This window comes from Pinus tabuliformis, chromosome J (assembly GCF_031772625.1).
Source record: "Pinus tabuliformis cultivar Carrire ecotype Pingquan chromosome J, CPIR1, whole genome shotgun sequence".
In the NCBI taxonomy this organism is placed as follows: domain Eukaryota; kingdom Viridiplantae; phylum Streptophyta; class Pinopsida; order Pinales; family Pinaceae; genus Pinus; species Pinus tabuliformis.
The window spans coordinates 595,418,022-595,436,259 of NC_142295.1; the positions used below are offsets into that span (position 1 = coordinate 595,418,022).

Sequence of the window (18,238 nt, forward strand, 5' to 3'; positions counted from 1 at the left end):
TTCCCCAAGAGTTGTAGGGGGTTTTTCCAGGGTCACATTGACCAAAAATCACTGTGTTATTTTCTGTGTGTGGTTGTCATAGTTTTGCTGTGTTTTATTTTTGTAATTTCAGCGGTTGTAAAATCTCTAAATTTGTGTTTTCAGAAAATATTGTCATTTCCAGATTTTAGAATTTTTATCATGCTTGGATTTAAAACTAAATGCATGGAGTGATAAGGAAAACTGATAACCGGAGTAGGGGTTGAAATTTCTTCAGCCACACCACTATTGTTTTTGTATAACAAAGATTGTATCCAACAATGGCCAAGCCACTACATTTTATGTAAAGGAATCAAACGACAGCCATATTCTAGTGTTATATATATGTGTATCTACGGAGGGTAGGCCACGGTGGCCTTCAACCATAGCTCACGTATGCCCAAGCCACGAAGGATGAGCCCAAGTACAATGGAGCCACGTGAACCCTAATTCTCAAGTCATGGTGCATGAGCACAACAACAATTGAGCCACAGAGGATTGGAGAATCAAAGGGGTTTGTTGAATGCAGTAATACCACTATGGGTAAATGAGTGTCGCACAGTGTTCCAAGTCACATTGGGAGCGGAGTGGGTAAGTCATTGGTATAGTATATGGGTGGTCACAAGTTCGACCCACGACGATAAACAGGTTGGTAATTATATGTATGTATATGTATATATATATATATATATATATATATATATATATATATCGCCATTTTGTCACACAATTTACAACTACTAATGACATGCGCTGAAATCCAACGGTCTATTGGAAAGCGCCCAGAAATAGGAATTTTGTAGAACATTTAATTATTTATATAATATGCTTTGGTTATTTTGAGTTTGTGAAGCCAATATTGATCCAAATTTGATTCTGGAAGACATTGGGCAAGCAGGGCTCAAAGATGGATGCAACTAGAGGGGTTTGACTCTTATTTGATGACCATAGTCTCTTGTATTTGTTTTTGAAGATCTATGAGCATATTGCAGGTATTTTGGATACATGAAGTAAATAAGTTCTAAGGGTGGGTTTGAATGACCAAATTGAAGTTCTGGTTGAAGCAGAGTCTGGGCATCAATATGACAACCAGCATGAGTGATTGATGTGACATTCTGGTGCATAAGTGTACATTGTAAAGAAGTACAATGGCTTCAGGTTGTGTTGCAGAGATAGTGATTGTTACAGTGGCAGTGTTAGTGGCAATGGTAGCATTCGCAGGTTAGGATTGCATTTTGTGATAGTCTCTTAACATGCAAATTCAGTGATATATGATGATGGTGGATCCAATTTGAAAATGAGATGAAATAGAGGTCCATTACGTTGAAGCCTATGGTAGGTTGGAGCCCTACTCATCCTTGAGGTTGGAGCTTCAATCAACTTGGAGCCTAGAGCAAGTTAGAGCCTGCTCATCCTTGATGTTGGAGCCTCAATTAGGTTGTAGCATACAGTGACCAGCTTCTTATATCTTCGAGGCCGGTACCTCAATCATGTTGTAGCCGATCGCAAGTGGAAGCTTGCATATTTTGGGGGTAGTTGCCTCCCGCAGGTTGGAGCCTGCAAATTGAAGACTGAGCAAAAGAAAAGTTCATGCTTTTCTCCCATTTGGGTTTCCACCTAAAAATTTTGTGTCTCCTTGTGATGTGATGTCTTCTTGTGTTGTTTCTAGTTATGTTGCTTATGTGATGATGCATTGAGATAACTGATGAGATAATGTTTATGATCTTTGCTCAATGAAGGTATGATTAATTAAGATTGTGAAATTGTAAAATTCTCTTCACACTAATTCACCCCCCCTCTCAGTGTAACTTATGGGCTAACAAATAAATGTCCTGCACTCAAATAATGACATAGATTGAAATTTAGATCCACAAACAAGCAAAAATCACAAACCCTTTACTCTATATTTACTCTAATGGCAACAAATCAAGCATCAAAAATGCTTAAAAGAGGTGTAAAGAATGTAACGACTCACAAGACAATAATATTCATGTCGGTTGTTGAAAAAAAGTTTGCACAAAAGATTGGTAGGTCAAACTCATATTTTGGAAACACTGCAAAGTCAAAAACCTGCAAAAAATGACATTAGTTGTCAATGTGTATTCCTAAAAGCTTAATGTTGATATTTAGAGAAAGAAAATCATAATGGTGTAGACAAAAATGGAGTAAACAAATGGAAAACAATATACAAATATCCTCTCTCTCTCTCTCTCTCTCTCTCTCAAAGTGTTTGTGTGTGTGTGTGTGCATATGTTCACGTGCATGTGTGAATGTATCCTATAAGTATATCCTATCAAGGGGATCTATTGCATTACACAACCATCCAATGTTGCGAAAATCGTGATTGGAATTAAATCGGCGAGGGGAAAAATCGGAAAATACAAAAATATTCATTTTTTTCAATTTTTTTAATATCTAAAGCATCTACAACATAAAATAAATACATTGACACATAAATGTGATAAAAGAACTAATATATAAGATGTGTAATATCATTTCTTGTGCTACATCACACATAACAGTGAATCATGTCCTAAATAGTAAGTCCTGACTCCTGAGTCCCAACTCAGCCTCAAAATGTCAACAAAAGATATAATAGTGTATCTCATATCATGAGTCATAATGTCATATACAATGAAATGAACCAAATAACTAATACTATTGATTTCCTTTGCCCCTCTTGCGAGAAAATGAAATAGATTTCCCTTTCCCTCTAGAGGTAGATGCCGGTGGAGTTGGCAATGGACTCTGCTGTGCTCTAGAATTTCAAACACGAATTTCTCTTGTTTGAGATGCTAAAATCTTCCGTTTTTCTCGTCCTCTACCCTAGTAGTCGCCTTCCTCTCCTCCTCAGCTCTCAAACCAGTCCGTTGTTTGCTAATGACAAATAAAACCCATGAAATCGCTTCCACGATTTTTGCTTATCGAATCGCGATTTTTTCAACAAAAAAAAACTACATAAAAATTGGGCGATTTTATCAACAAAGTTAAAAAATCGCAATTTTTTGAAAACATCACGATGTTCGCAACACTACAACCATCCTCAACCTATGTAGAATTGTTAATAAATTGTTCTAGCTTGTCATTATAGACCCCAAAGAGAATGCGAGAGAGAAAAAACCCTCTTTGTCGTTGTTACACCTTAGAATCACTTTAGTGCACCTCATATTTTTTCACAAATGTGACCCATCATATGAGAAAATTATTTGTACTATTGTATCATGATCAACCTAAAGTGTGATTAACTTTGTGCTCATATATTGTATTGGAACATGTTTAAATGATCTATGTAAAAGTGTTTTCCCTAAACGGTATCTCTAGACCCCTCTATAGTTGGTCATGGCCCATCCTTTTAGTTCCTATTTCAAGATAGTTCTTGCTCTTGTGGTTTAGCCAACTTTCCTTTGTGGCATTAAGTTGACACCATCTCATTCATTTATGATGTGGGTTGGTATGTGAGGGTCTTGGGACAAATCTACTAGAAAAATAATCTAGGAGAACCTCTAGTCTCTCTCACTGCTTTGTTTGTAAAAGTGTTGCTCAGGTTGTAAAGGTTTGCACACCTATGGAAGCACATTTATCTTTCACCTAAGCATGGAACCCCCTATCTTATGTAATTGTCACACTCTGGCCAATACCATGGACTCTTGGAGGCGATTCTCCAGTTGCTCATGCAATTTCATGTTTCTTGAAGCAGTTTCATAGATTTCAACATAGCACACAAATCCTAGGGCACTAGTCACACCATCTAAGGCATTTTGGGCCTATTTCTACATGCATGGGTCACCTCTTGAAATGCCACATCCTATATCCTTGAGCATGCTCTTCCTTCATAACTTTTGGAGTTGTTTTTCAATTGATTTGAGGGACAACCCCTTTGGAAGACTTGTTCACTACCCATTCTAGCATGTGTGGGCTCTTTCTAATTTGGAGGTCACTTGCATGATATGAGGATACGTTCTTACTTTGGAGATTTCATATTTGGACGTTGGAGCATAATTAGAGGAGTTTTCCCCTCTCTTGGAGCTTATATCCCTCATGCATGTGTCCATCCCTTCATTTGAGGCTAGACGGTGGCATACTTTGTGACTTTTCTTCAATGGAAGAGCATATTACCATGATTTGAGGGTCTTGCCTTTCTCTTGGGAGAGACTTTGAGGCCTCTTCACCCTAGTCAATCTCCTCTCTTGGAGGGTTATCATACTTAGTCTCATTAACTTTCTGGATGAAAAGTCTTTTTTCGTAATTCTCCTAGGGTAGATTTAGGGACATTAGAAAATAATAAAGAATGAAGAGGATGTAGAAATCTCTTCTATAAATAGAAGCTTTCCTCTCATTCCAAATTGTTGTTGTGGTTGGCTACTTCTTGAGAATACAATTTTGATGAAGATCTTCCTATTGAATTTTGGGTGTTCTTGGAGCTCCTCTCTTGATTTATTTTGCATTAAAGATTCACTATGATAGTTCAAGACTTCTACAAGCCTTCACGACCAATCCAATTGAGAGACAAGTCTAACACTTGGAGGGAAGATGTTTTAGCATTTCATTACTTCCTTCTTCCATTGTTAGTTTGGTAAGTTCTCATGTTTTTGTTTTGTTTTTCTTTTCATTCCTTAGCAAGGGTTTTAAGTATTTTATTCAAGATACACTTGATCTTATTGGTGAAGGGGTCGTTCAAATGTGTAACTAGGTTCGCTCTTCATAAATGTGAAATGTACTCTTGATTCTTGTATATTGTAAAAAGAAAGAAAAATTATTAGTGTTCTTTTTTTAGCTTGGGTTTCATGCTTAAGGTATTTTTATTGAGAGGTCCAGCACCCATTGAGTGCTTATAGGGTTTGTCTAGTTTCAAGAAGTCAATAGAGTCATTGTCATATGAAGAAGACTCAGCACATTGTAAAATGCCAAAAGAATTATTTTTGTATTTAAAAATGTCAAAAGACCAAGTCAGCTTGGCAGCTAAGAAGTCGGCCTCATTAGGGCATGTCATCTTCCTTGGAAGCCTATATATAGGAGGGAACTTGACCTCCTATGGACACACTCACTTCTCATCATCTAAGTGAAGGAGAAGCAGAAGAAAGGCAAGCAAAGAAGGATAGAAGGACAAAGGATGAATTTCTTGGGTTCTCTCTCTCTCTCTCTCTCTCTCTCATGTGCAAAAGGAAGGCTAGGGTTTTGTAGCTGAAAGGTTTGTTACCCACCATTTTGTGGGTGATATCCCTAGGAGAAAAAAAATTCTCCAATATGGTCCTCGACCGGCAGCCCCTTGCAGCCACCAACTAACTCGTTGTGCCACTTCTCCGCCACCTAAGCTAGCCAAGTGGTCACTCACCCATCTGTCATGATCGTATATTTGAAGGTGGGCCTCCAGAACCTAAATGTATGCCTTGTCATTTGCTAATTGAGTATTGTAGTTTTCTTATCATGGACACTTTTGGGCATGAATTAATAGGGGGATTCGGCAGAAAGAATCGGCTAGGTCAGTGCTCTTGTCCCCTAGACCCCTTTTGGATATTAACCTTGGATTCTAGTCCCGTGCGATCTCTTTTACTAACCATTTGGCTTTAGGGATGGTAATTCATGGGAAACCCTGATTTTGGTTGTGTGGTCCCACTCCCTCATCCACATATATTGCCCCCTTTCCACTCATTAAAACCCCATTCATCATTTCCCCCACCTGAGCCCATATAGGGCTAGCTCCCCCTTCCCCTTGCCCACACCTTGAGTCGGGTATGGAATGATGCCCCGGAGGTTGATGACGCTAAAAAGAAAAGTAAAAGCATAATTGGCCACATTCAACAGAAAAATGTACCACAAAATGCAAAAGATGGTCAGGACAAACACATTTAGCATGTGGGCAAAAGCCAATACATGAGCACTACCCCATCATCATGGCCATCACCCTGGTTCCTACAAACTCTATGAGCCTCCTTCATCATATAGGAACTCATGATTGTCCCAACCCCTAGTGGGAAATGAACCGCCCTGCCTTAAAAGGGAGTATCCACTGCTATATCTCACACATCATGCTCTTACCCCTTGAGCCTTGAGCAGTTAATTAAAGAAAAACCATAAAAAGGCAAAAGCCATATAAAAAATGGTGGAAAAATCAAGGTCGAGGCACCTCATGTACCACGAATGCTCCTTCCTATATATTATATGCCCAAGTGTAGGCTTCCCTTTAACTAACTACCCTTGAACCCTAGCATGTGGCCCAGAACTACCCCTTTACATTCCCTATTCAATCCATCTCTTTATCATATGCCACCACCTTTTAAAGGATGTACCTTGGACATATTATCCCCTCTAGAAATAGAAACCACCTAATGGGATACCTGGTTAACCCGAACTTGGAGACATTAGCACCTGTTAAAGCCCATTATGGAAGGGTGGGCCATTATGAAGTCCCCGCTTGTGGTCTATGGTTTGTAATCTCTTTTACTCGATTTCCTTGATGACTTGTCGTACTAGAAGGCTAGGGGATGCATTGGATCTTATGCAAGATTGCAGGTGGTCTCCATCTTGGGTTTGGTCTCCGTATAAGGGGTCCTAACCCTCCAGAGGGCTACATTGGCACGTGTAGGGTGTGTGTTGAGAGCCATGGGCCTCCACAGTGGTAGAAAGCACTCCATGGATCCCTAGAGATGTTCAGATATTGCTCGAGATTCACCTATTGGACGAAGAAGATGCATCTCGTTCACCTTTGCTCAGCCTGCCCCATGTTTCTTTGGGGTAGCATCGGATGTGCTCTACGCCTCAAAATTTGCAGGAAGGCTTAGACACATCCATTCTCCAATACCCAGAAATCATCTTGGGAAATTCCACTCGGAATCAGTTTTAATTAATTATTTTTAATGGGACCCTAAGTCTAAACTTAGGAAATTAAAATAATTAATGGGTATTAATCTAAACTATGGGTGGAACTTGTAGAAGAAGGAAGAGATCAAGTCAAATGATCCTAACCATTGATTAGAATCTAATCTAGGTCGTTGATTGATCAACGAGAGGATTATAAGAGGAAACTTGATGGGCACTTGGAGAACACACCAGAGGCAAATACTCAGTTACCCGAATAAGATCGATTTTCTCACCGGTCGAATTTCGGCAAACAAAAATCGAATCAAAGGGAGAGTTGCAGGTGAGAAAGAGAGAGAGGGCATCAGCATCTTCAAAGAGTGCGAGGCAGCAGGAACAGGGTGATGCAGAAAGAGGCAACGCAGAGGCAGTTTGATGCAGAGCCTGCGTGGGCAGCTTGACGTTGAGCCAGGGAGAGCAGTTTGACTGCAGAGAGGATCAGAAGGATTCTGCGGAAGAAGAAGTGCTTCACCTGAGGTAGAACTTGTTCAAGAAGTGTTTGTAAAACTTCTCATTCCTATTTTGCTGGATGTAATTTGTACATGAGAATTTGTTGAAGAATAATAAAACTCTCATCTACTGCACCAGTTTTCCCACATTAGGTTTTTCCGGGGATGATTGTCCAAAAATAATTGTGTCATTGTGATTGTATTTGTGCCAGTATTTTTTCTTACATTTACTTTCTGCAATGTTTTAATTGTGAAGACTCCAGTAGAATATATTTTGATATTTGCTGTAAGAATATTGTTGATAACTTATTTCTGAGATAATAAGTAGAAGAAATAATATTAATCACTGCAGCAAGATTTCTATCTAAAATTTTTCACATAGTATCTGAGCTAAAGGGAAGCAGAAGAAAGAAGTCGAAGTACCCAGCGTTGAAAGGAGAAGGGAATTCAAAATTCCCGTAGGGGCAGAAATTCGAATCTCCCGGAGGATTACGCAGTTCAAGCCAAGGAGCTTAGATTTTGTGGGAAAACTCTCTCTGAGTGAGTCAACAGAGAGGTAAGTCTTTCTAATCGAAATTTGTCAGTGGTAGAAGGAACAGCGCAGCAGAAGATTCAGTAAGGAGGGTTGTCTCAAGTGGGCTGCAGTTTTTCCTGCAGCAGTTGTTGGGACAGGTTAGCGTCAGAAATTGGCACAATATGGGAACTCAAAGTGTCAAAGATTTATCTACCAGAGTAGATGAAGAATTCGCATGCCTAGGAAATTCAGCGTCAGGGGATCTTTGGTACATTGATAGCGGAACTTCAACTCATATGATAGTAGTACGAGAACATTTCTTGAGCTATTAAGACGAACAAATGGACTTCCAAATAACTATGGGAAACAGAACGAAATGTACTCAAGTAGGGAGAGGCACCATAGCATTTCATATGGAAGCAGGGACCAACATCCGAGCCACCAATGTTTTGCATGTGCCAGGATTAGGAATGAACTTGATTTGAGTGTCCCAGTTACAAGACAATGGATATGATGTATACTTCATGGAAAAGAAAGTATACGTCAAGCATCCAAGTTGGAAGAAGGAAAAACAAATTGGGGTTCGAAGCAACAAGTTGTATAGGTTGCAGCTCGAATCACAAATGGCATTTATAGGTAGCAACTGTAATGGTGAGAAGGAGAAAAATGAATTATGGCACAGGCGAATGGGCCACTTACACCATGAAGCGTTGAGGATGCTTAGAGAGACTGTTACAGGGGTACCAATACTTAGTAGTGAACATGATGACTGATGCAGAGGATGTGTGCTAGGGAAGTATGCTAAAGCAGCCTTTTCCAGAAGTAACAATAGAGCAGAATGTGTATTAGGATTAATACACTCAGATATATGCGGTCCTATGTCCATAAGGGCTCTTAGTCATGGCGAATACTTTGTCACCTTTATCGATGATAACTCCAAAAAAACCTGGATCTATTTCTTAAAGACCAAGGATGAGGTCTTTGATCATTTTCGAGAGTTTAAAGCTCTTATTGAAAATATGACAGGGAAAAAGATAAAGGTATTGCGTTCAAATATTGGTGGAGAATATATAGACAAAGACTTCACAGATTTTGGCGCAAAAGGAGGGCATCAAAAGAGAGTGGACAGCTCCATATAATCCTGAGCAGAATGGAGTCGCAGAACGGAAAAACAGAACTATTGTTGGGGCAACGAAAGCTATGTTGTATGATGAGGATCTACCTAGGTATCTATGGGCAGAAGCTTGCAACACAGAAGTATATATCCAGAATAGAACTCCTCATAGAGTATTGGGGAAGAGAACGCCCGAAGGATTTTTTCACACGGAAAAAGCCGAAAGTCAGTCATCTCAAGATATTCGAAAGCGTGGCTTATTGTCACATTCCAGACGAGAAGTGTAGTAAACTAGATCAGAATGCAGAAAACGGGTATCTCGTAGGATATAGTGAAACCTCAAACGCATATAGAATCTACGTTCCAGGCAGCAGGAAGATTGTAGTAAGACGAGATGCAAAGTTCATGGAGGACAGAGCTTTCAGTAATCTTGTGAGAAGAAAACACATGTTTGCAGGTTAAAGAAATCCCTGTACATGCTCGAGCAGGCACCCAGAGCATGGTATGGTCGGATTGATAGCTACTTGCAGCAGTTAGGATTTGTCAAGAGTGATGTTGATCCCAATCTCTACTATTTGTTGGTAGAGAATGAGCCACTTATTCTAGTATTGTATGTAGATGCCCTGTTCCTAACTGGGTCATCCATGCTCATTCAGGATTGCAAGAAGAATTTTGAAGCCGAATTCGACATGAAGGACTTGGGATTGATGCATTATTTTCTAGGGTTGGAAGTTTGGCAGAAGAATGGGGAAATCTTCCTTGGACAAGGAAGGTACGCTACATAAATTCTGAAGAGATTCAGAATGCAAGATTGCCGACCCATGGCTACTCCCATATTCACCAGCTACTCCCATGATCACCAACTGGAAGAAAATAGATGCATCAGAAGACAAGGAAGTAGATCCCACCTCGTACAGGCAGCTCATTGAGTCGCTTATGTATCTGGTCAACACTAGGCCAAACATATTTTGCTATCAACACTCTTAGTTAGTTCATGGTGAAACCAAAAAGGGTGGAGTGGGCAGCAGCGAGAGACATTCTTAGGTATGTACGCGGAACAGTCGAATATGGGTTGAAGTACTCCCGAGGGGAGGACGTCAGTTTGAATGGGTTCACTGATGCAGATTGGGCAGGTAATTCAGTAGACCGGAAAAGTACCTCAGGGTACTGCTTTAGTGTTGGATCAGGGATGATATCTTGGTGCAGCAAGAAACAGAATTCCATAGCACTAAGCTCAATAGAAGCAGAATATATGGCAACCATCACAGCTACGTGCAAAGCCATATGGCTTAGAAAATTGCTTGTGAGCCTATTCCGAAAAAGGATGGAAGCGACCAAGGTTTACTATGATAATCAGAGTTGTATCAAAATCTCTGAGAATTCAGTATTTCATGATCAGTCGAAACATATAGATATTTGTTGTCACTTTATCAGAGACTGTGTTCAACGTGGGGTAGTACAACTACAGTATGTCCCCACAAGAGAGCAGGTGGTCGATACACTCACAAAGGCTCTCGGCAGAGCTAAGTTCACACAGTTCAGAGAGCAGAAGGGTATGATTGAAAATCCGTTTCAATAGCAGAAGCAATTTGCAGTGCAGGGACAGGTGACAGTGGCAGTGCCAGCAATAGCACAAATGTAGACATTCAAAGGGAGATGTAGTAAAGATGTAGCATTGGCAGTGGCAGTGTCAAAGGTAGCAATACAGTCGCAGCAACAACGCAGTAGTTGGTGGACAACATGTCAGATATTAGCAGTGCAAAGGACGATGCTTCAGAGTCAGAGCAGTATGCAATAGCAGTATATTGCTAGAGCACATTCCTCGCTAAGAGAGAGTGTTGATTTGGGGTAGCATCGGATGTGCTCTAGGCCTCAAAATCTGCAGGAAGGCCTACCCAAAAATCACCTTGGGAAATTCCACCCGCAAACAGTTTTATTAAAATAATTAATTACTTTTAATGTGACCCTAAGTCTAAACTTTAGGAAATTAAAATAATTAATGGGTATTAATCTAAACTGTGGGTGGAACTTCTAGAAGAAGGCAGAGATCAAGTCAAATGATCCTAACCATTGATTAAAATCTAAATTGGGTCATTGATTGATCAACGAGAGGTGCATGAATGGTTCTAACACATGAAACGTGGAGTGAGTGCGCCCCTTGGAAACCTATGGGAACACGCAGCTTGGAAGGGAACACACGAGCAAAGATGCATCACGAACTGAAAGTCGGGCAAACCAACAATCCAAAGTGATGGTCAAACCAACAGCACATCTCAGTAAGATCCATACATACATATATAGAAAGAGTCTATACCTACATGCGTAAGCAAACAGGTACATATATCATTAGAGTAACCAAGTTAACTGAAATACAATAACAACATATGCATGAAATGTGTTGGATCTGTTATATTAAGAAGTGAAAGTTCTTATCATACAGTACAACCATGACTAACCACTAGTCCCGATAACGGAACGTTACAGTCATTGCCACCTGCTCCTCCAAAGAGATGTACTAGCTCTGCACTGTGGAGAAGCCAAGGCTCATTCCAATACTCTCCAAGCTTTCTCTAAGATACTCCTATCGGAAGCTTGGCTGCCCAAAAAGCCATTACAATAAGTTATGAGGTCCTATAAATAGAAAAGGGTGGGGTGACCTTTTACATTCTCCCTTGTTACTCTTCAGCTACCCTCATGACTCTTCAACTACTACATGATTGTTACATTCAACTATCGACACTTGGACTCTCACTTTACAAGATGTTACATACAATCTGCACATGTACCCATGTGAGACGAAATAAGCTTGAGCGAGCCATGCAAGCTATCACTAAGACTCGGACAGATATGGTAAGACCAACTCTTTGACATCCTCGCGATGATCGATGGTGGCGAACTGATGCCAAGCTTGGTCATCTGTGATGTTGTTTGTGTGCTCAATGGTGACATCCTCCTGAAATCGAACTCTTGCCTTCGTTGCATCCGGGTACACCGATATGGCTCCTCTGTCCAACTCGTCTGATAACATGTGCATCATCGCCCTGACTACAACTGGACCAGTGACATACTGATGCATAGTGTGTGTGTTGATCTCCAAGTGTGTGTTGGTGACTATGCGCATCAACCTATCGAAATAAATGTTCAGCTCCAGTTGCACTTGGTTCTTGTCTTCGCCTCAGTGAGTGTGCCAATGGGTGGGATCACATGCGTGCACATAATGACATCCATGCTCCTGAACACCCTTGCATGCGATCGACAGCACTGCTCACCCTGTCTGCTCCGTGCTAGCTGCTAGGCTAGGTCTATAACCTGTATGGGTGCAGTTTCATCACTCTGTGCATGTTGTGCCTCCTGTTGTACCTGTTCCTGTTGCAACTCCTTCTCTCGTCTATGCAGCTCATGTTCTTCCTTGAGTTGCCGCTTCAGCACCTACAACTCCTTCTCTGTTTCTCTCTCTGCCTTCGTGTGATCCTCTTGTCGCACCGTCACCTCATAGCCTCAGTCTCCAAAGTTGCTTTCATCACAAGTGGATCTGCTTGAACTTGCAACTTTGCTCCGCCTCTACGCTGTCAACAACCTTCCTCTTGCATTTGTCGCATGCAGGTCTGCTACCTTCTGCTACTGCCGATGGTGTTGCTCGTTGTGATGTCGTTTCCATTTCATCTTGATATCCTTGTCTATGAACAACTTGATGTCTTCATAGATAGGCAAGTTCATAGACACTTGATCGACTGCATCCCCAGTTGCGGTCTTAACGGTGGCTTTGACTCTGCTTTCCTGGAAGCCATTGTTCCTGTGTTGCTGGGAGGCAAACGAACACCTGTGATACCTGGAGACATGGCAAGCAATTTGTCAATTGAAAACCAAAACAAACTAGAGGACCGACATGCAACATACCTGTGTGACTGCTTGTGAAGATTGCGCAATTTTCACCGGCAGGCTGGGAAACTCACTACAAAAACTGCGCTAGGCACAGTCTGAGCTATCGGGAGGCTGACTGACTACTGGAACTACACAATGCACAGTCCAGCCTGGCCTGCTGAGGACTGAAACTGCACAATGCGCAATTTCAGTCAGCAGTGACATGCAAACCAGTAAACTACATTGCATAGTTTCTAGGGCCAGCAAGGCACTGCCTCCCAGAATTGTGCAATGCAAGCCTAGAGGTCAGCGTTGGGCCAGACTTGCACAATTTCTGGATGGAAGGCAGAGCCTTCACTTCCAAAGATGCGCAATGCTAGCCAGGCAAGGCAAGGTCCAGGCCAAGGCAGCCAAGACCCACCGACGGGCGACTGAAAACATAAGAAGCCTAAATGCGTGGCGATACTGAGTGTAAACAAGAGTGAATGATCATGCATGAAAATAGTAAGTGAAGGATTCAGAAAATGGGAAAACATGCATGTGTGTGAAGCGGGTCATCGCAACGGCGACTATCGATGCAAAAACAGTGTCATGCATGCAATAGCAATGAGATGCAAACGAAAACTGAAATGGTGCTTCTACAGGCTAATATACATTAAAACGACAGCAAGCACTCATTGAAATCAAGCAGACAGCACTTACACAAAGCGAAACACAAAAAGTGACAGAAATGCAGCGCAAGACATGAGAAGCAGACTTACCCTGAAACAGCTAAGTTGAAAGTGTCGAAGACTCCTGGATGCGATGTGGGATGTCAGAGCTGCAAGATCGATGTGAGGAATGAGCTCTGCAGTGTCTGGTTCATAAGTTTTGATAAGATCGAGGTTATGACGCGCATGCCACAAATATAGGAAAAAGCGACACTTAGCAAGAGGTTTCTAAAATGATCTTTGCATGTAACCTCCCACTGTTTAAAATAGATCCCTTAAATCTAGGGATGCCTTTTGTATGCTGCCTTTTGCTATTTTGGAAAAAGTAGCCCATGCATGCAAATCAGTTTTGCTTGGTCCTGGAGGGAACCGGTCAACCCTGAAGGTACATGCATCGATCTGCGAGCCTGGGATGAAAATTTGCGCAGTTTCTGGGCTGAGCAGAGCTCGTTGTCTATCAGGCATTGCGCAATTTCTGGGTTGAGCAGGTCACTGCCTCCTAGAATTGCGCAATTTTTGGGCTGAGGCCCAGTGCTGGGTCAGATTGCGCAGTTTTCTGAAGGACTGCCTGACTATTCTGCGCAATTCTGGAGCCCAGCAGGCTGCCCAGCTGATTTGCGCAATTTCTGGAGGGAAGGTTGGTTCCCCTCCAGAATTGCGCAATTTTCTGGGGGAGTGTCTCAGCCAGCAAATAGTCTAAGTCTGGAATGCCGACCTGTGGGAGGGAGACAAACAAGCTGACATGCACAGGCCGGCAGGCCACTGAAACTCAGCTGAAGCTTGTGTGCTTGACAGTGCAAGACATGCTGCTAAGGATGGTTGGTAGGGAGGCTCCAAAACAAAGCTAAGGCAAAATTTTGGAGGGTGGTTGTAGTTGTTACAACATATTCTTTTAAAAAGAACAACTAAATTATTACCATAGTAGGAAATATTAATATCAACTAAATTAAATTTATAAATTCTAATAAGATAATATTTAAGTAAAGGTATTAATGGATAAAAAGGACAAAAGGGATTAAAAATATTAAGAGATTAAATAGAATAAAGATCATTTTATCTTATTATAAGAACCTACAATTCTTATACTACAAATTTATTATCAACGGAAATAATTATTATAAAACTATACTAATATTAACCAAAAATTGAAAATTGAAAAAATTAAAAGCTAAAAATTAAATAATAATAATAATTAAATAAATAAATAACAATATATATAATAATAATAATTAAATAAATAAATAACAATATATATAATAATAATAATTAAATAAATAAATAACAATATATATAATAATGATAATTAAATAAAATAAGATAATAAAAAATAAATAAAGAATAAGAATTGAAGAAAGAAAACAAACAGAGAAAGAAAAATATCTATAAACTACAAGGGAACGAAGCAAGAAACAAACCAAGGGGGGACAAGAGATGACCATGAAGAGAGGGCAGGAATCCAACTCCTACTTAACATCCAACCATCATCCTTGTTGAGATTATTCGAATGCTTCTCAATTTCAATGGCCTCCCTTAACTTCCTGTTACCCACCATTTTGTGGGCGATATCCCTAAGAGAAAAAAATTCTCCAAGATGATCCTCAGCCGATAGCCAGCAACCACTTGCAGCCACCAACTAGTTCATTGTGCCATTTCTCTGCCACCTAAGCCAGCCATTGGATCCCTCGCCCACCTATCATGATCGTATGTTTGAAGGTGGGCCTCCTGAACTTAAAGGTATGCCTTGTCATTTGGTAATTGAGTATTGTAGTTTGCTTATCATCAACACTTCTGTGCATGGATTAATGGGGGGATTCGGTGGAAAGAATGGGTTAAGTATGTGCCCTTGTCCCCTAGCCCCCTTTTGGATATTAACCTTGCATCCTAGTCCCGTGGGATCTCTTTTACTGACCATTTGGCTTTAGGGATGGTATTTCATGGGAAACCCTGATTTTGGTTGCGTAGTCCCACTCCTTTATCTACTTATATTACCCTCTTTCCACACATTATTACCCCATTCATCATTTCTCCCACTTGGGTCCACATTCCTCCACTGGATCTACATAGGGTTAGCTTGCCCCTTACCCACCACACCTTGGGTCATGGCCTGGAATGAACACCGGAGGTTGATGTAGCTAAAAATAAAGATAAAAGCATATTTGGTCACACTCAATAGGAAAATGTACCACAAAATGCAAAAGATCGCCCTAGTTCCTACATGTTCTATAAGCCTCCTTTAACATATAGGAACCCATGGTTGTCCCAACCCATGCTGGGCAATGAACCGCCCTACCTTAAATGGAAATATTCTCTGCTATATCGTATTCATCATGCTCTTACCGCTTGGGCCCCGAGCAGTTGATCAAAGAAAAACATAAAAAAACAAAAAGCATATAAAAAAAGGTGAAAAATCAAGGTCCGGGCACCTCATGTACAACAATTGCTCCCTCCTATACATTATAAAGCCAAGTGTGGGTTTCCCTTTTATTAGCTACCTTTGTAAATTTGTACCCCAAAATGTGGCCCAGGGTTCCCCCTTCTCATCCCTTACTTCATTCACTTATCTGTCACATGCCACCACCTTTTGAAGGGCGTACTTTGAACATATTATCCCCTTTAGAAGTAGAAACCACCTAATAGGATATTTGGTTCACCCCATTCGGAGTTTAGGAGACATTAGCACATCTTGAAGCCCATTATGGAAGGGTAGGTTATTAAGAAGTCCCCACCCGTGGTCCATTGTTGGTAAGCTCATTTACTCGATTTCCCTAATGACTTGTTGTATTGGAAGGCTAGGGGACATGTTGACCACTAGGAGTGGCACCTTATGATCATATGAAGACTCCATGCCCAAGAATGCTCCAGAGGACACTTGTACCATCAGATATCATCATTCAACAAAGTTTTTTAACTCTACTTCTATTTTCTCATCATCTTTTTTGTACCCAGATTCCACACCCTGTGGGGAATTGTAATAAGTGATACTAGTAATGATGAGTTTTGAGTATGTAACAGACCTACGATGTTGGGACTCGATCAACAAATGAGTACACCTTGGAATGTTTTTTTTATTTGGTTAATTATCCTTTCTTTTTCAGAGGCGGATAATTTTCTAGGTTTTTTCACTAACTTTTTACTCCAAAGTCGGGGTAACAGTTTGAAGGTTGAGCCCCGAACACATCTTAGTGTCAAGAGTCAATGTATATTACCATACTAGATCACACAAAAAATTTCGTGGAATTTGGTTAGGTCTAGGTAGTTATTTTTTATTTTTTTAGATTTTCCACACTACAAAAATTGCTGATAAAATTGTATTTGTAATGTAATAAGTGATGTCTAGAGAAGTTGTATGGAGTATGAGTAATGAAATTTGCACCTCTCACCCTCAACTTTCTACTATGACACGCTTTGATAGGTTACAAATGTGTTTTGAACCCTCAAAACCCATTTTTCCTAGGTTTAGTGGGAAATCTGGCAATTAATTAAGCCAGAAATTAAATAAATCAAAAAAAAAATATCCACACATGCTAAATGTCGTGGAAATGAGGTGGAAAATTATGGGGGAGTTAAACTGAAGTCTCAAGGTGATGTGGACTCCTAAAATCAAGGAAATAACATGTGCTCAAATAAAATCGAATTTATGGCATTAAAGGAGAAAGTTTTTTACTTGGAAATTCGAATTTGTGAAGTTAATGCACATTTGGGAGGATTTGGGAGAATATTTGGTGGATATTTTTGTGGAAAATTGTCCCCAAATGGGTTACCACCCATATACACTTGGCATTCCATCATAAAATTCGAATTTGACACATAAGGGAAGAAGAAAATGATGTCCACTTGCCAGAATTTGATTTTTACACTTGGCATTGGAGCTTCAATCAACAAATTCGAATTTCTCTTGTTGGGTTGTGTTATATTCTTTCCACGATTAGCCGACGTAGTTAACCAGGGGATTAGAAGGGGGGCAGAGCGGGGGGGGGGGTCACAGGGGGTTTGAGGGGTGCAGGTGACCCCACTCTATGGGGTCTAGGGTAGCACCCTAGAAAATTTTGGTTTTTGACCCTATGTTAGGTTGGGCAGACCTACCTATGGTTTTGTGCATGATTTCGCACATGGTTTTGGACGAGATGGTTTTCGGTCCATGGTATTGGATGCTTCAGCATGTATAAATATGTATTATAACATTGAAAGGAACATAATGAAAAATCAAGCTGGTAGTCCCGGTTTTGGGATCCAGTGAAAAATCTCTGTGTATATATGTTTTATGTGTTATGCTCTCACATTGTTTATTTTCTGTGTTTTAGAATTCGTATGTAGGTAATTTCTGTACGGGTTAAAACCTACATCTCTTTGGGGTTGTCACCTCATGCCACTTGTTTAATCACTTCTGCATTGGGATTGACTCCCATAGTTCTATATAATAGATCCTTGAGCTCTCGTTTGTATCGTGTAATACAAGTTATTGTACTTGAGGAGACTCTGTGGGATTGTATTCATTACTTGCAATATAATACAACAGTCTTTGGGGTAAAGCGTGATGGTGTTCTTCTCCTTGCATGTGTGGTAAATTCTTGACTTGTTTTTATGCTTCTATTTATTTCCTCGTGTCATTATTTATTTCATGCTTGTTTCAAGTTATGTTAGTATGCAGCTATCTCATATTAGCATAAGAATTAATTATTTTCTTTAGGAAAAGAAATCTTCTAGTGGATAATAGATG

The 18,238-nt window shown here is 40.4% G+C and overlaps 1 protein-coding gene across 4 annotated transcripts in view; it reads right to left on the minus strand.

The window, feature by feature from the left end:
• The window catches only part of HY2 (phytochromobilin:ferredoxin oxidoreductase, chloroplast / phytochromobilin synthase (HY2)), a 317,522-nt gene that overhangs the window by 110,198 nt on the left and 189,086 nt on the right, over nt 1-18,238 (minus strand). For all 4 annotated transcript variants that reach the window (XM_089378184.1, XM_089378185.1, XM_089378183.1 and 1 more), the window contains one exon: nt 1,994-2,088. In XM_089378184.1, coding sequence (XP_089234310.1) covers nt 1,994-2,088 — 95 coding nt within the window. The remainder of the gene's footprint in view (nt 1-1,993; nt 2,089-18,238) is intronic.